Below are 17,349 nucleotides of genomic sequence, written 5' to 3'. Positions count from 1 at the left end.
TTATTATTTTCTTTGTAGGTCTATAGAAGAATTTAATCTACAGACACAAATAATAAGTTTATTCTATACAGGTATCTGTGATTTAATCTTATTTATATGAATAGACAGCAAAAAAATTAAAACGTTCTCAAAACCGGTGCGTACTAACTGTATTGAGCATTATCAGTGATAAGTACAGTCATAATGATAACAACATAAGCAACCGTTGTTGTATCGATCGTATTAAACTGATAATAGCTGATATTCATTATCTGTTATTATTTATTATTATTAAAAAAAATAATAGTATTAAAATATTTTTTCCTTACGGTTTAGGCTCTTGTCTCTTACAGTTTTTAGTTGGCTTGCTATAGTCTCGAAGCGTTCCATTATTATTTGTTGTAATTTTATTTTTTCACGTTGTTGAATCAATTTCGTGGACGAGTGTGGGTTGAAGCTGTTTGTTATTGACAAACAATGTCTTTCCACGGCAGTAACATGTCGCCATCTTCGACATTCTCAATGGACGACGACGACAACAACAGTGTAAAAATCGAAAACAAAGACTTAACTGACTCCGAAGGTATGAACTAATTTATAAAAAATAAACAAACACATTAATGCCATAAGTTTCTGTTTTCCAGACGAAGGCAAAGAAAACCGTGAGAAACACACTGAAATACAAGAGCAGTAAGTTAGCTAATTTTTGCGCATTTTAACTGTATTAATGATTAAATTCAATTTATGTTTGATTTTTTTTTAAACTATTTTAGAGTTTATCAAGACAAATTGGCCAGTATCCAAAAGCAATTACAACAGTTGCGTGATGGGACGCACGTGGAATATGTAAAACAATTGAAAAAATTAGATGCCCAACATAAAAATGAGTGAGTTAATATTTGTTTTTCTCAATGTTATCATACCAGTATAATCATTCAATGTATATTCCAATAGACTAATGATGAACAATTTGTGGCGTGACTGCTTGCTTGAAGCTATTGAAAGAGAATTTATTAGAGAACGACGTCTAGCTCACAAAGAGTTTGAAGATCGTAATTCTGAACTCACTGAAACTCTGATATCAGAATTAAATGAGAGGAAAAAAGCTATAGAACATGAAAATTTAAATGTGGAACTTTGTATGTAAAACATGTGTATATAGTATACTTCATCCTTTTATACTAATCGGGTGGTTTCCAGCTCCAGATTTGTCAGATCAAAAACCTGCTATGACAAGGAAACTGAGAAGAAGACCAAATGATCCAGTAGTGCCAGCACCTCAAGAAAAACGCCGCAAGCCACCACCAGTATCAAATATTTATTATTTGTTGCAAGATCATGAAATTGAACATGATGTTAAGCTTATTCAAGAGTCTTTGGCTTCAATACCGTCTACTTCTACCACAACAACTCCTACAGTAAAAACACGTGATACAGTTAATTCTTCATCTATTAGGAAACCCGGTAGGTAAAATTTACAATTAAATAGCGATGGTATTTATTTTAAATTACTTTTTAGGGTTTCTTCCAAGTACAAGTTCCTCAACTGCAGGTAATATGAGTCCTAAAAAATGTCAGAATTCAGACACTGAGGGATCATCAGCCATACCAGATACGCGAATTGAGGATGGAAAACTACTATTTGAAAAGAGATGGTATGAATAATTTAATTGTGTAATTGTTTCCTTAGATATGAATTATTTTAATTTTAGGTATCATCGAGGACAACCTGTTTTTGTCGAAGGAAGACAAATGGCAAAATTCCCAGCTGTTATATCTGCCATTGGCAACGAAACTGTAAGTCATTAAAATTATGATGACAGTTTATATTCTGTATTCTGAAAAATAGCATAATTAAAAATACTTAATATTTTCTTTATTTCAGATTTGGGTAAAGAAAACATCAGACAACAGTAAATTTCGTATTAACCTGTCTTACCTATCAAAAGGTAAAATGTCAATCAAACGTCGAGCTGCTGTTTAAACAACTACTTATATTTATTCAGATGTTATGTTCTATGTATATATTTATATATATTTATGCATGTATTTTTATTTCAAAATGTATCATTTTGTTTATTTTTTTATTTTTTATTATTAATGGTATGTATAAAAATTATAATTTGTATCCTATAATAATGTTACATTTCCTATGATTAAATCAAGGTTTTCAAAATGTAATTATTTTAAATCATCGTTTATAGTATAAAAATATAGTAGAATACATTTTTTTTCTGTATAGAAATATAGAATAACAATTATAACATGTAATAACTGAAAAAAATGCATTAAATAATAATTTTAGGAATATACTCCTCAGCCAGTATATCATTCAACTTCCGTTTGATGTGTGATAAATTTTGTTCAATATACTTCCAATTAGTCACAGAATCTTGTAGTAATACTTGAGCTTTGACCAACTGTTGGTTTGTTTCATTCATTTTATTCATAGCATTTACATACATTTCCTTGTTAAATGTCGTCAGATTTGAATAAAACTGCATATTTTTCTCTTCTGAACAAATTCAATTAAACAAATAATCATGAATTATGATGGACATTTATCAGCAACACTGCCACAGATACTTACTTAATTTTCTATGCAATAAAGTGTCTTCAGACATTTTGAAATTGTCAGAGCGGCCAGCAAAACTTTCTCTTCCCACTTGTCTTTTTCTATTTTCTATAAAAACTATCATTAATGAGAAATTTGTTGGTGTATGATACAATTAATATAACTATTTAGACAACTAGTGAATATTCAAAAGTGATAGATCGCATAAACAACTGCTTTGACTTACTTGAATTGCTTGTCCGATAATTAGAATCGGCTTCAAACTCTGCATGATCACTCTCGGCTATTCCACTTCTTGAATTCTGAAATTAATCATTATTTTTCAATGACAATGTGTGTTTTAAACATAACAATAACACTGTATTGTAGGTCTTACCTCAGCGTGTTGAAACTCTTCATCATCGGATTCCGGAGCTTCTCCCAAAACGAGCATCGCTTTATCCGACATATTGTTTGGAGTATTTGGTAAGAAATCTTTAAAATAGTATTACGTATTAACTATGTTATAAGATTTAAAAAGTTAACATTTATACAGTAGTTTTAATGTAGAGTGTATACTGTATACAGCGTATTATATAGAATATATTTTATAATCTGTAAAGATTTATTTATTTTTTACCAATAACCATTAACCGCGATTTAAGACATACAGGTTAAACAAAGGCCTATCCCCTATAACCGATAGTGTTTCCAACTATTTTGAAAACGCCACTATTTGAGATATTATATAAAATAATATAATATAATATAATATAATAGTTTATTCTATGTATTATATTTTATAAATCTGGATATATCTCAGATCATGCTAATAACAACAAAAATACTGATAACAATATCATTGTTTTTTTTTTTTATCATTAACTATCATAATATGATATTATTCATGATTTACTCGTTTATCTATGATTCTTTTTATGTTTTATGAAGACAAAACATAATGAATTAATAATACATTATATATTATAATATTATATATATATTGTTCTCGTTCTGTGAATATTTCGCATAGGTACGAGTGCATTGTACGAGGGGAATTAGCCCCTTCAAATATATTTTACCACTCCCAAATTTATTTAAGATTAAATAATAATTATTAAATATTAATTTAAGCATAAAATAATGAGAATGTGAGATACATCCTATGCAATATGACGTAGAGAATTATTCAAAAGCAAATTGTATAAATATAAAATATAAAAGTTTATTTTGCAATATACATATAATTAAATAAAAATATTCTTAGGTACCTATCTAATAAATATTATTCGGACATGCGGCATCGACCAGTGGCATTGCGGCGGCCACGTCCAATATTTTAGTTTTATTTTGTTGATTAAAAACTTATTTAATATTTTTAATATACAGTAAAACATCCTTTAACGGACAACTCTAAATATCGGACATTTCTTGGGGAATGGGGACATTTTCACTACTTTTCTATACAGGAAAACCACTAAATACCGGACACTCTAAATAACAGACATTTTTATGGCATTTTAACTTTTGATTTTAATCATTTCTATCGTTACTTTGTGAAATTAGAAAATGAATTAACATACTTGTATACAGTATTGAGTATTGACTGATACACTGATTCTCTTTTATCCATGTCTAAAGCTATAGCATAATGCTGTTTATTCAATGTAAAAAATACATTTACATAGTTATTGTTATTATTATTTTTTTTAAAGTAAAATCAAAATACTGCATAACTACTATAATATCTGATGTAGACGATGTAGTTACATTATTTAGAAATACTAAAATAAACCCATGAATCACTATTATAGTTTATAATCTAGGTATAGTTGAAACTTTATAAATTATTAAATATTACATTAATATTCACTTACCGGAAATTGACTTAGGCCTGAAACCCATCATGTTGGTTCTTAAGATGTCGTCAGTTTTTAAAATGTATTTTACACAGCACTCGATCTGTAATTGGGTTTCAGACATTTATTTTACTTTTAGTATTACAGTAGGTTGATATCTATACATACATTTTTTAAATTTTTAATAATGTAGTATTTAATTATTATAATAATAATATAAATGTATACTATAATATTATACAAATGTATATTATTCGAAATTTTATTTTTTTTTTATCTTCCTATTAATAATTAATACCGTAATAAAGTAAAAATATTGAACTCTTTAAAGTACAAATTAGATCCAAGAAAGCGGGTTATTAAAGTAAATGGGGCAAAATCGTATCGCAGTATTCGTATAGTAATGTCAGGATTATCTAAAGTAGAAAAAATTAAAACATATTAGATATGAAGTATGAAACAGTGTATTTTACAATATAACAGGTTAAACAAAAATAGGTGCAACAATTTTCTTATGTGGTGCAACGGCTAGACAATAATATAATCGAGCTGACACACGTGTTGTATGCTATCATCGTATCAATCACAGAATAGTGACGGCGGTTGTCCGGCCGCTTCCGGTGGGTGTGTGGGCGGATCAGTGGCTGTCGTAGACAGTTTCCGGAGGGGGGTATTCCGGCTGGCTGTAGCGGTCGCGCTCCGGACTGTCTACCCATGTCGGGGAGGCGTCGTGGGGTCGGGGCTGGTGATTTGTAACACCGTGTCCACGTCGTCTGGGGGACCAACATCCATCATGTCACACAGCAGCTCCTTCTCCTCATCCGGTGATGTCTTCATATCGACCGGCATTGCTACCTCCGGTGTCTTGGCCTCGGGGACAGGCGTGTTGGTTGCCTCCAGCGACATTGGGTCTGGTGCCGGTTGGGTGGTTAAGGGTGCCGGTTTTTCCAGGCGGTACTGTTGGGAGGTGGTGGGATTGGCAGCCTTTTTCTGTCCCCGGTATTCCCGCATCCGAGACTGGTTCCAGCGTTGCCTCGAATTTTGTGGAGGCGCTGTTGTCGTCTGTTCTGCCGGTGTTGTTATTTGAGCACTTTGCTGGTCCACTTTCCTCGTTGCGGGCGGTTTGAACGATTTTGGTCGTGGGACCAGTACTGCCATGAGTGGTTGGGGGGGTGGTCGGAGCAACGGTGTGGACTGTGGCATGGGGGGCGGTCGCGGTGTGCGAGCTGGCTGTACGGGCCGTCTTGGGCTCTGGGACCTGCCGGTTACCGCGGTTTTCGGACCCACGTTGGTCGACTTGCTATAGACCAACGCGTGGTCGTCCCACCCGCGGGTGTAGGCTACCCACAGTACCGGGTCCCGGCGTAGCTCTGCCGTAGGCATCCGTCGCACCCGTGCCGCCGTAGTCGCACGAGCGGCTGCCTCCGTAGTCGCACGAGCGGCTGCCTCCGTAGTCGCACGAGCGGCTGCCTCCGTAGTCGCACGAGCGGCTGCCTCCGTAGTCGCACGAGCGGCTGTCTCCGTAGTCGCGTGAGAGGCTGCCTCCGCGTTCGCGGCCTGTAGTAACTTCTGACAGCGATCCAGCAGTTCCGCGGCTTGTTGTAGGGAGTTGATGGCTGTTGAGCGCTTGTCTACTATGTTGCTGTTGTTGGCTGTGTGCGGGCAATGATAAAGAAAAAAATAACCAATAATTATTGTTACCTGCCGTTATCTGTTTGTGGTGTTGTTGGGGTGTGGGTGTGCTGTGGGTGTCGCGCGTTTAAGACATGACACGTGAAGTTTGCGCGGTGGTTGTTGATCCGTGAGGAACACGCCTTTCCCTACGCGTTTGTGTAGTCTTACCGGTCCCCACCATTTTGGTGCGAAACCGGCATAAAATTTGTTTCCCTATATATCTTTCTGGTAAATATCATCATACATAATGTACAGTAGAGCGTCGATATTCTGCATTAATTGTGACCGAGGAGGAGGGGGTACGGATAATTTATTTATACAGATAATTAACTAAGAATTAAAAATAAAGTAAACTAATTTACTGTGTGTATAACGTACCTATAATATGATAGATAGGCCATTAAAGATAATAAAATAATCTTGCATTTCATAATATATACACGATAAAATGAACATAAAAAATGATAAAACTGAATTAAATTAAACGAAAAATAAAATTGTACAAACATTTTTTGAGGTGGATAATTGACGGACCGGATAATTGATGTGCGGTTAATCGATTCGATCCTCTACTATAATTTTATTAGTACCACTATCATTGGAATTTATGACTTAATTGAAAACTCTGATGGTTAAAAATACCGCTGGACCCAAAAGTTTTTTATCACCCTAAGTGTACATGTGAAACTATGATAAAATACTAATTTTATGCCAACGGTAGAAACTTACAGAGGTTAAAAAGATTTTTGCATATTTTTATAAACCATTTCCTACATTTTTTTAATAAAATATTCGAATTAAACTCCGATATTACTAATATACTTTAATAAATATTATTTACCAGATATTTTTTCATTATCTTTTCTTTTTGGTTCTTTCATCTTGCGATCGGAAAACAATTTCTTTTTTGCAGCCATTAGATATGGCCATGCCAGATAACCTAATGTTAGCATGATTTACGATTTCAGAAAATATAAGGAAATATATATCAATAATAATTATGCTACCAATAATAATTATTTACTAAACTTTTGTCAACTGTTGACCTGGCTATTTATAGGCAACGCGTACATTATTTAATTTCAATTATCGAATGGCCAGCATAAGTGATAATAGCCAGAAATTATTACTACAATTAAAAAAAAAATATAAAAAACTATTATAGTTTTTATGAATTATAATAATCATTAAAAAATAAATAATGGATTGGACGGACGAAGAATGTCTACTTCTTATTGAAATGTTTAAAGCCAGACCAATTCTATGGGATCCGACCAATAATCAATGCAAGATGGCAAAAAAAAATTGATTATTGGATGGAAATAAGTAAAGAGATGAAGAAAAGTGTAAATGAAATTAAGAGGAAGATGGAAAGTTTACAATCGTCATATAGAAGGGAACGTCGCCTTGAAGTAAGCACAAGATTTTCTGGCGCTGGAGCCGATGAAGTGGTTTGCTTTTAAAGCGATGCAGGTTTTGAACGACAAATTTTCGCCACGAGAAACTAAAGATACCATTGATGTAAGTACTTTTAATTTAAAAGTTATTAAAAGTTATAAATGTATAATTATTTTTCTAAACCTACTGGCAGAAAAACGGGTTCGCGGTCGTCGCGAGCTCGCGGGTCTTCGTGACGTGGTCAACCCTCTGATGGTGGTGTGGGCGCTCGGACGCCCAGGACGCGCGGAGCCGTAAGCTCCAGCGACCGAGGCGTTCGGGCCTCGCACGCAGTCACGGTAGACACGTCACGAACCCAAGCGGACCGCAAGACCGATCGGAAGGATTGTGCCCTGGTGAACTTTTAACACCAAATTAGGGTATCCCCCTCCAATCATACACGTTTATTGTTTCGTCGTCTTGTCATATGCCTGTCATATACAATAACAATAATATTTGTTATGTAATTATTTATTTTTTATGTACCAATATACCTGTATTCCATATACCTATATTGTTTTTATTTAAATATTTTTTTATTCCCTAATTTTCAAGTCGTGCTTATAATAGCTACTGTATTTACAATTTCTAAGAAATTTGATCTGAAATTTTAATCTACGCCGGGAATTACTTTTTCTATCATCTTGTTGTACCTTCACCATGTCTAAGACATATTTTATCATCATAAAATTTTAAATACTTGTTTATGATAACATTTTAGGTATATACGATATCCAGAAGACTTTGCATCGAAACATACATTTTAAGCGAGTTAAATCCTAATACTTCTTAGCCTCAAACAATAATTATAATATTCAGAAAATCGTGTAAATAAAACAAAAAAAATGATTATTTTAACATAAAAATACTACATACAACAATATTTTCTATATTTTCACTCTGTATTGAAAAAAGCACGAAAATTCATTATTTTGAAATAAACAACATCGATATAACACATATATTTTTGAATGAAAAAAATTGTTTTTTCCGCAGCAGTTCAGTTTAAAGTGGGTTGGACTAAATATTATTATGTTCGACTATATTAAAGAAAAATAATTTATTCCAGTAAGTATCCCGTGATGTAATAGTTTTTATTTCAAAAGAATCTCTTAGTGGACAATTTGCCATTCTTTAATATACTTATATTATTTTATTAAAGATACATCAAGTCGAATATGTCACGGAATTGGACAGTAAACGTGTGCTGATTTTATTTTTAGTCTCGCGACCCAAAAAAGGTATAAAGTATGCTCAATCACTTCGCGACCCCCCTCCCTATCTATATTAAACATAAATTTGTATCATATCGTTGGGAAAGCCAAATTTTGAACGAAAGGTTCATTTTTTAAATTGGTATTTTATTATTTTTGACCACTATTAGTGATTCGGCACATTTTTTTTTAATTAATCAAAATCTCGTCGTTTTCCGTTTACTCGATACAACTACAACTGTGTTATAGTCTGTCGGCAACAAACGCCGTTTGTAAATTTTAATACCAATGAAGTCACCGATCGAAACGGTTTTTCAAAGTATATAGGTACAGGAACTGTCAGATATATTTGAACAAGACGATATGCGTTTAAATATGATAAGTATCTATGCATCTTGAGATTTGACTTGATTCCGTCTCTTAAAAACCACAGCTCTTACATGTCATAATATATTTTGTGAGTACTCTAATTCTACTAGTGCAAGGTGAAACCATTCATAAAACGGGTGGTCCATTGTTATTTCCTCACGGCGCTCAAGATATGCATTTTAATAACACCACTGAACTGAACTGATTCGAATGCATTGGCCATAAGAACTGTATACAGATAATAATCATTGATATTATTATAATGTAATTTTGGTTAATTTTTTTTTTAAATTTTTTAAAATAGTTATTTAGTCATAATATTTAATTTTAATCATAAATATACGAAGCGAAGTATTTTTAGAGCATTATTTGGATTTTGTACACATAGGTTTATATATAATTAACATTTAAATTATTTAATTATCATTTTGACTGATTTGGCTTAGCATAATTTGGGTGTCACGTCATTTGATCCTTTTTTTATTATTTTAAAATCATATTTACATTTTAAAACGTATTACTTAACGTATTACGTATTACTTATTAGTGTTGATAAATTAAAGCCAATTCTGCAGTAAATATTTTAGTTAATAACGCTAATATAGGACATCGAAGTGATCGTGACCGATGATCTGTGAAATTAAACTATCAAAATGTATTGTGGAATGTTGAACTGTATATTTGTCTATTATCTATTTCAATTTACTAAGCTTAGAAACTAAAATAAATTGTGATAGATTTTTTTTTTTACTGTCAAATGAAAACCATCAATAATAATCAAAATAATTTGAGAGCTATTTAAAAATTGTACTAGAAATAAGATATACAAATACAGTGGTCGCCGCATATTGTACCTAATCACGGTTAATGTTATCAATCGTTTATTGTTATCTAAAACTATAAGTACGGGCCGCATGTATACTTATATGTGTAAATTATGTCGGTTATTATAATCAATACGCCGCATAATATTATCAGTTTGAGGTCATAAAATCAACATTATGTACGAGAAATTGTTTTAAATATGGAGGTGTTGCAGAAAGTATCGAGTAGGAGAAAGAAGAAGAATATGAAGAAATAGACTTAGATTTTAAAAATTGGTTGAAAATGGAGAAAATATACTTATCACATCAAATTTTATCGAAGAAGATATTTTACATGCTTTTTTACAAACATATAAACTTGAAGAAATTGTGCTAGCAATAATAACGTATACCTACTGAAAAACGTCCAAGTTCTTTTGAAAAATGAGAGACCCCACGAGTATTACGAATAGGAATGCAACACAACTCGTCAAATTTTGAATTAAATTATATACATGAACATTTTATTAATGATCTTTTAACGATACGAAAAAAAAATAGACATCAATACATTTTTTTCAAAAAACATTTTTTAACAATTTTAAATTTTGTACATTTACCTATAAACTTTAAAATTTAAATAGTAATAAATTATAATTATTTATAAATAATAATTTTTGTTAGTAACTGTGTGTGTATTAAATTTGATACATTACATAATTTTTTTTTATTCAAAGTATGTTTTATTTTTTATCAACTTTCGTTTAGTGTTATCAATCGGATTATATTATCAATTATCTCCCTTACCAAAGTGATTACATTAAGCGGCAACCACTGTATGTATAAAAATTAAAAATTAAAAAAGTAATAGGCTCTAATAGTGTTTGGAAAGGAGGTATGCTCACTAGTGGTAACTATATTTCCTACATCCTACTATTGTTTAAAGTATTGTATTTGTTTAAGTATACACATAGGTGGATTTCATAAATGACAATACTATACTTTTTTACTTGTGTTGTTTTAATAAAATTTGCATTGTACGATATTAATCTATTGAATTTATTTTGTAAGTGAATTAGGAAGTGTTTTAGAGAAATTTGAACAATATTCTAATTAGTGATAGAAAAATGAATCAATCACTAATAATAAATAATAATATGTGAGAGAGCTTGATGGTTTTATTCTAAAGAGAAAATAATTATATATTTCATACTCATCAGTGTTAAAAAAATATGATATTTGGCTGTTTTTATGGAATATGAATGTTATAATATTTGAATAATTATGAATTAATGTAAATTAAAAAAAAGGAGAAGGTCACAGATTATTGTTTTGATTGTCATGTTTCTTAATTCTAATCTTATTGTTGTTATTACTATTTTTTTATTATTATAATTATATTATTCTTATAATAACTTTTATTTAAATTGTGCGATTATCGGCTATTGCACTATTGGGGTTTCGGCGGTTTCTCGTTATCTTTTACAAAACACAAGACCGGTCCTGTGTTATCGCTTATCGCTAATGAACCGGGTATAAAAGGCCCTGCGAAAAGACTAGCATTCACATTCACTGTCTTTCCTCCGTCGTAGCAAGACCCACCCCGGGCAGACTTGCGCGACTAGGAAAGGCATCTGGAGTCTTTATTTTTTGCCAAATATTTTTTGACTTTTAGCCTGCACATTATACTGCCTTTACTCGTATTATTAAACAGTGATTATATTCATATCTATTATTCGCAGCTCTAACATTTCCTAAGCTCAATTCTGATATGCACAAACAGGATTCGACCTCGGCCTTGTTCCGCGGCCTATATGTAAGTCTGACACCTTTCGAGCAGTGTTTGGCGTATTGCGTTAGTACATATTATCATATTTCATTTTTTTTTTTTTTTGTTCCCTTATTATGCCATAAACAATCACTCGTAGGAATACGTTATTCGTAAGTGTTCAAGTATGTTTCCAAACAGAACGTATATTCGTAAAACCCCGTTTCCCTGTGCGTATCGTCATTGACGACATGCGCAGAGCTACGGCTGGTACGTTCCGCAGAAATGACGATTCGCGCGTACGTCGGATCTAGTGAGCAGATGGCACAGTTCCAGTGACTCGTCAGAGTTCCGCGTTACGGGTGTATCGCTCTCGTTTGAGCTACCCGTCTCGTGTGCCACTGTAATGATCTGACAACGCGTGCGATTCGATTCTGATCCGATTATTCGGTGGCTGCGATGCCGTTGAATGACATACGAATCTGTTCGAAACGTTGTACACATTACGATATCGTTAATTTTTATTTTAGTGTTTGCAAAATTTTAATTTTTGGTAATTTTTGGAATGAAACACTTCATCGGCTCCAGCGCCAGAACGTCTTGTGCTTACTTCAAGGCGACGTTCCCTTCTATATGACGATTGTAAACTTTCCATCTTCCTCTTAATTTCATTTACACTTTTCTTCATCTCTTTACTTATTTCCATCCAATAATCAATTTTTTTTTGCCATCTTGCATTGATTATTGGTCGGATCCCATAGAATTGGTCTGGCTTTAAACATTTCAATAAGAAGTAGACATTCTTCGTCCGTCCAATCCATTATTTATTTTTTAATGATTATTATAATTCATAAAAACTATAATAGTTTTTTATATTTTTTTTTAATTGTAGTAATAATTTCTGGCTATTATCACTTATGCTGGCCATTCGATAATTGAAATTAAATAATGTACGCGTTGCCTATAAATAGCCAGGTCAACAGTTGACAAAAGTTTAGTAAATAATTATTATTGGTAGCATAATTATTATTGATATATATTTCCTTATATTTTCTGAAATCGTAAATCATGCTAACATTAGGTTATCTGGCATGGCCATATCTAATGGCTGCAAAAAAGAAATTGTTTTCCGATCGCAAGATGAAAGAACCAGAAAGAAAAGATAATGAAAAAATATCTGGTAAATAATATTTATTAAAGTATATTAGTAATATCGGAGTTTAATTCGAATATTTTATTAAAAAAATGTAGGAAATGGTTTATAAAAATATGCAAAAATCTTTTTAACCTCTGTAAGTTTCTACCGTTGGCATAAAATTAGTATTTTATCATAGTTTCACATGTACACTTAGGGTGATAAAAAACTTTTGGGTCCAGCGGTATTTTTAACCATCAGAGTTTTCAATTAAGTCATAAATTCCAATGATAGTGGTACTAATAAAATTATAGTAGAGGATCGAATCGATTAACCACACATCAATTATCCGGTCCGTCAATTATCCACCTCAAAAAATGTTTGTACAATTTTATTTTTCGTTTAATTTAATTCAGTTTTATCATTTTTTATGTTCATTTTATCGTGTATATATTATGAAATGCAAGATTATTTTATTATCTTTAATGGCCTATCTATCATATTATAGGTACGTTATACACACAGTAAATTAGTTTACTTTATTTTTAATGCTTAGTTAATTATCTGTATAAATAAATTATCCGTACCCCCCTCCTCCTCGGTCACAATTAATGCAGAATATCGACGCTCTACTGTACATTATGTATGATGATATTTACCAGAAAGATATATAGGGAAACAAATTTTATGCCGGTTTCGCACCAAAATGGTGGGGACCGGTAAGACTACACAAACGCGTAGGGAAAGGCGTGTTCCTCACGGATCAACAACAACCGCGCAAACTTCACGTGTCATGTCTTAAACGCGCGACACCCACAGCACACCCACACCCCAACAACACCACAAACAGATAACGGCAGGTAACAATAATTATTGGTTATTTTTTTTCTTTATCATTGCCCGCACACAGCCAACAACAGCAACATAGTGGACAAGCGCTCAACGGCCATCAACTCCCTACAACAAGCCGCGGAACTGCTGGATCGCTGTCAGAAGTTACTACAGGCCGCGAACGCGGAGGCAGCCTCTCACGCGACTACGGAGACAGCCGCTCGTGCGACTACGGAGACAGCCGCTCGTGCGACTACGGAGACAGCCGCTCGTGCGACTACGGAGGCAGCCGCTCGTGCGGCTACGGAGGCAGCCGCTCGTGCGACTACGGAGGCAGCCGCTCACGCGACTACGGCGGCACGGGTGCGACGGATGCCCACGGCAGAGCTACGCCGGGACCCGGTACTGTGGGTAGCCTACACCCGTGGGTGGGACGACCACGCGTTGGTCTATAGCAAGTCGACCAACGTGGGTCCTATAATCGCGGTAACCGGCAGGTCCCAGAGCCCAAGACGGCCCGTACAGCCAGCTCGCACACCGCGACCGCCCCCGATGCCACAGTCCACACCGTTGCTCCGACCACCCCCCCAACCACTCATGGCAGTACTGGTCCCACGACCAAAATCGTTCAAACTGCCCGCACCGCCCGCAACGAGGAAAGTGGACCAGAAAAGTGCTCAAATAACAACACCGGCAGAACAGACGACAACAGCGCCTCCACAAAATTCGAGGCAACGCTGGAACCAGTCTCGGATGCGGGAATACCGGGGACAGAAAAAGGCTGCCAATCCCACCACCTCCCAACAGTACCGCCTGGAAAAACCGGCACCCTTAACCACCCAACCGGCACCAGACCCAATGTCGCTGGAGGCAACCAACACGCCTGTCCCCGAGGCCAAGACACCGGAGGTAGCAATGCCGGTCGATATGAAGACATCACCGGATGAGGAGAAGGAGCTGCTGTGTGACATGATGGATGTTGGTCCCCCAGACGACGTGGACACGGTGTTACAAATCACCAGCCCCGACCCCACGACGCCTCCCCGACATGGGTAGACAGTCCGGAGCGCGACCGCTACAGCCAGCCGGAATACCCCCCTCCGGAAACTGTCTACGACAGCCACTGATCCGCCCACACACCCACCGGAAGCGGCCGGACAACCGCCGTCACTATTCTGTGATTGATACGATGATAGCATACAACACGTGTGTCAGCTCGATTATGTTATTGTCTAGCCGTTGCACCACATAAGAAAATTGTTGCACCTAGTTTTGTTTAACCTGTTATATTGTAAAATACACTGTTTCATATTTCATATCTAATATGGTTTAATTTTTTCTAAAAATCGAATGGCCAGTATGGGTGATAATAGCCAGAATATTTTTACTGCAATATAATATTAAAATATAAAATATTATAACGTTTTATATAAAGGCAATACAGGGCAGTGCAGGTCTCCAACCGGTTGTTCGCGATCCATTTTTGGGTCGCGTAAGCTTTAAAATTTGGTTGCGATTAGTCTTCTTTTTAAAATAAAAATAAAATTCATAAGGTAAACAATTCTTTTTTTAATTATTAAACTTAGAAAGTTAATAAATGAAAATACAGTTTAAAAAATGTTGTATTGTATCCAGTTTTAATAGTAGGTACTACTGCAAAGCAGTAAGCAATTTTAGCTTTTTTACAAAGCTTACATGGGTCGCGAAAAATTTAAGCCAAAAAAGGGGGTCACGAGTCCAAAACAGTTGAATACCACTGATATAGGGAAATAATAGACTATTCACGATAGATTAAGACGAATGACGATTAAGTACTACCTATTCAATAATCAATGCACAATAAAGGAATATTTTAAATTTACAAATATTCCAAAATGCTTAAGACATAACATATATAACGTTATAACATTACGCTAAGTGATGATAATAATTTTCAAAATTAATTCCCGTAGTTATTATTAAATATAAGCTTTATGTTAAAGTTAAAAATAGGATTCAAAATTATAAAAAATAATTGTATCTAAAATGATGTACAATACCGCTCGATATTCCAACTTTAATTTACTTTTACTAGGTATTTCATATTACAGATATTTTAGTAAAAATAATATCAGGTTAGTGTGTGGTGCCCTTAAATCCGTGGCTATGTTTGCTGCAGCCTACACCGCTTATGCCTTAATTCGGGTCTGCATCCACTATAACAACACTCCTTTAATATACATTTTGTATACTTAATAGTTATTTAAAATTTTAATTAAACAATACATTATAAAAGTTCATTCATTATTGGATTCTGTAACTTTTTTTCATATATGATTTAAACGTATAAAACGCATATTTTGGCTAAAATTATTTGGTATTGAACTAATCATTTTTTTTAGATTTATATATTTATTTAGATAATAAACTATATATCTAATACATTTAAATATAATAAATTGTTTTTATTTCAGACGTGATGGTCGATGAACCCTTCATGGTTCGGGATTCGGAGATCACGAAGAGTACCTATAATATAGATTTCGGTTCGTCAACCACCATCCGCATAAGACACGACCCTATCCATCTTTATCGTACACTGCGATAATATTACGTGTAAGCAATTCATAGTGTACACTAATTTTTGTTTTTTAGACGCCACCATCATTGGAACGCCAAATACGAGGGCAGCAATGATGGTGATGTACCGATTGTACCATGCATTTTTTAAGCTATTTGAAATTTTAAACCTCCCCATAATCTTTCTATGCGTATAGTGTGTGTGCGCCACTGGTGGATATGACAAAAAATTGAGAATGGTTGACGGTGTTGTATTTGTACCTACTACCTACCCTTTAGTTATGTGGTAGTGCTAGACCACACATATGACCTGTAAAAAACATGCGTGGTATACGACAAGTGTGATGCGTTAGACCGAATACAACAAGAATTAACATATTTTAAATTTATAAATTTAAGAAATTATACATGAGGTAAGAGCTTCCAACCTAATATAGTTATGAATAACTTGTTAAAAAACTAGAACTAGCTGCTACTTAATATATAATATGATTACATTTTTTAATTTAAGCAGTATAATAATAGGTACTGCCTAAGAATTTTTTTATATTTTTTGTAAGTAATCCAAAAAAATGAAATAAACAGTTAAATAAACATAATAAATATATCCAACAATTTTCAAATAGACTTGTTGAACATTAGGTCATTGTTAGAATTTTCTGGAGCCCCTTATTTTATTACTCCACGTTAAATGTCCAACTGTTATATTCACAACTACCAAAAAAAAAATACATAACTATATCTACATAATCAAATCATTTAACAATATTTATTGAAGTTGCGTTAAAAATTGAAGTAAAAATTTTTATTAAATATTAAAATTTTATTTAAAGAGAAAGTTAATTTGAAGTTTTTTCGAAAAATATATTCGTTTTGAATCAAAATAAATCGCTTCAGAATCATTTGTTTGTATTTTTCACTTGGGGGGATTGGAGGAGCTAACCAAATGGTTTATTTGTATATAGAGTTATATAAACATGTCCATAGTCGATGTATCAACCTGCACCCGCTATAAATACTTAATTCGTATAACGTATTATTTCAAGATATAATTGAAACATCGTACCTACTACCTATATACATTAAACGCGAGTAATTTATATATACAACAAGGTCCAAGGATATAGGTATAAGATTGAAGGATTGTATCTAAATATATATGTCATG

At 33.8% G+C, this 17,349-nt stretch overlaps 4 protein-coding genes across 7 annotated transcripts; 2 read left to right on the top strand and 2 right to left on the bottom strand.

Annotated features, from left to right (window-relative positions):
• Positions 1-262: 262 nt before the first annotated feature.
• On the top strand, positions 263-2,160 carry LOC132917390 (sin3 histone deacetylase corepressor complex component SDS3). Its single transcript, XM_060978107.1, has 8 exons — positions 263-562; positions 624-669; positions 753-866; positions 934-1,118; positions 1,180-1,443; positions 1,499-1,634; positions 1,692-1,776; positions 1,865-2,160. The coding sequence occupies exons 1-8, from the start codon at positions 457-459 to the stop codon at positions 1,961-1,963; spliced, it is 1,035 nt and encodes a 344-aa protein (XP_060834090.1). The 5' UTR covers positions 263-456; the 3' UTR covers positions 1,964-2,160.
• Positions 2,158-3,358, bottom strand: LOC132917391 (uncharacterized). Of its 2 annotated transcripts, none has more exons than XM_060978108.1 (4): positions 2,931-3,358; positions 2,781-2,856; positions 2,570-2,671; positions 2,158-2,494 (listed from the first exon to the last, which is right to left on the bottom strand). In XM_060978108.1, the coding sequence occupies exons 1-4, from the start codon at positions 3,000-3,002 to the stop codon at positions 2,268-2,270; spliced, it is 477 nt and encodes a 158-aa protein (XP_060834091.1). In that variant the 5' UTR covers positions 3,003-3,358; the 3' UTR covers positions 2,158-2,267. The 2 variants fall into 2 exon arrangements, with proteins under 2 accessions (XP_060834091.1, XP_060834093.1); XM_060978110.1 differs by having other exon boundaries at positions 2,570-2,662; positions 2,931-3,352.
• Positions 3,359-5,100: 1,742 nt separating this feature from the next.
• On the bottom strand, positions 5,101-7,019 carry LOC132927449 (proteoglycan 4-like). Its single transcript, XM_060991988.1, has 2 exons — positions 6,908-7,019; positions 5,101-6,044 (listed from the first exon to the last, which is right to left on the bottom strand). The coding sequence occupies exons 1-2, from the start codon at positions 7,017-7,019 to the stop codon at positions 5,101-5,103; spliced, it is 1,056 nt and encodes a 351-aa protein (XP_060847971.1).
• Positions 7,020-11,390: 4,371 nt separating this feature from the next.
• Positions 11,391-14,925, top strand: LOC132932199 (mucin-2-like). 3 transcript variants are annotated; one of them, XM_060998461.1, is made up of 3 exons: positions 11,391-11,705; positions 12,739-12,837; positions 13,703-14,925. In XM_060998461.1, exons 2-3 carry the CDS (start codon positions 12,762-12,764, stop codon positions 14,677-14,679), a joined length of 1,053 nt encoding a protein of 350 aa, XP_060854444.1. In that variant the 5' UTR covers positions 11,391-11,705; positions 12,739-12,761; the 3' UTR covers positions 14,680-14,925. The 3 variants fall into 3 exon arrangements, with proteins under 3 accessions (XP_060854444.1, XP_060854442.1, XP_060854443.1); XM_060998459.1 differs by having other exon boundaries at positions 11,391-11,748; XM_060998460.1 differs by lacking the exon at positions 12,739-12,837 and having other exon boundaries at positions 11,391-11,748.
• The last annotated feature ends 2,424 nt before the right edge of the window (positions 14,926-17,349 follow it).

The sequence above is a fragment of the Rhopalosiphum padi genome, chromosome 1 (genome assembly GCF_020882245.1).
Source record: "Rhopalosiphum padi isolate XX-2018 chromosome 1, ASM2088224v1, whole genome shotgun sequence".
In the NCBI taxonomy this organism is placed as follows: Eukaryota; Metazoa; Arthropoda; class Insecta; order Hemiptera; family Aphididae; genus Rhopalosiphum; species Rhopalosiphum padi.
The sequence above is the reverse complement of the archived record's forward strand: the minus strand, read 5'-3'. Positions and strand labels throughout refer to the sequence as shown.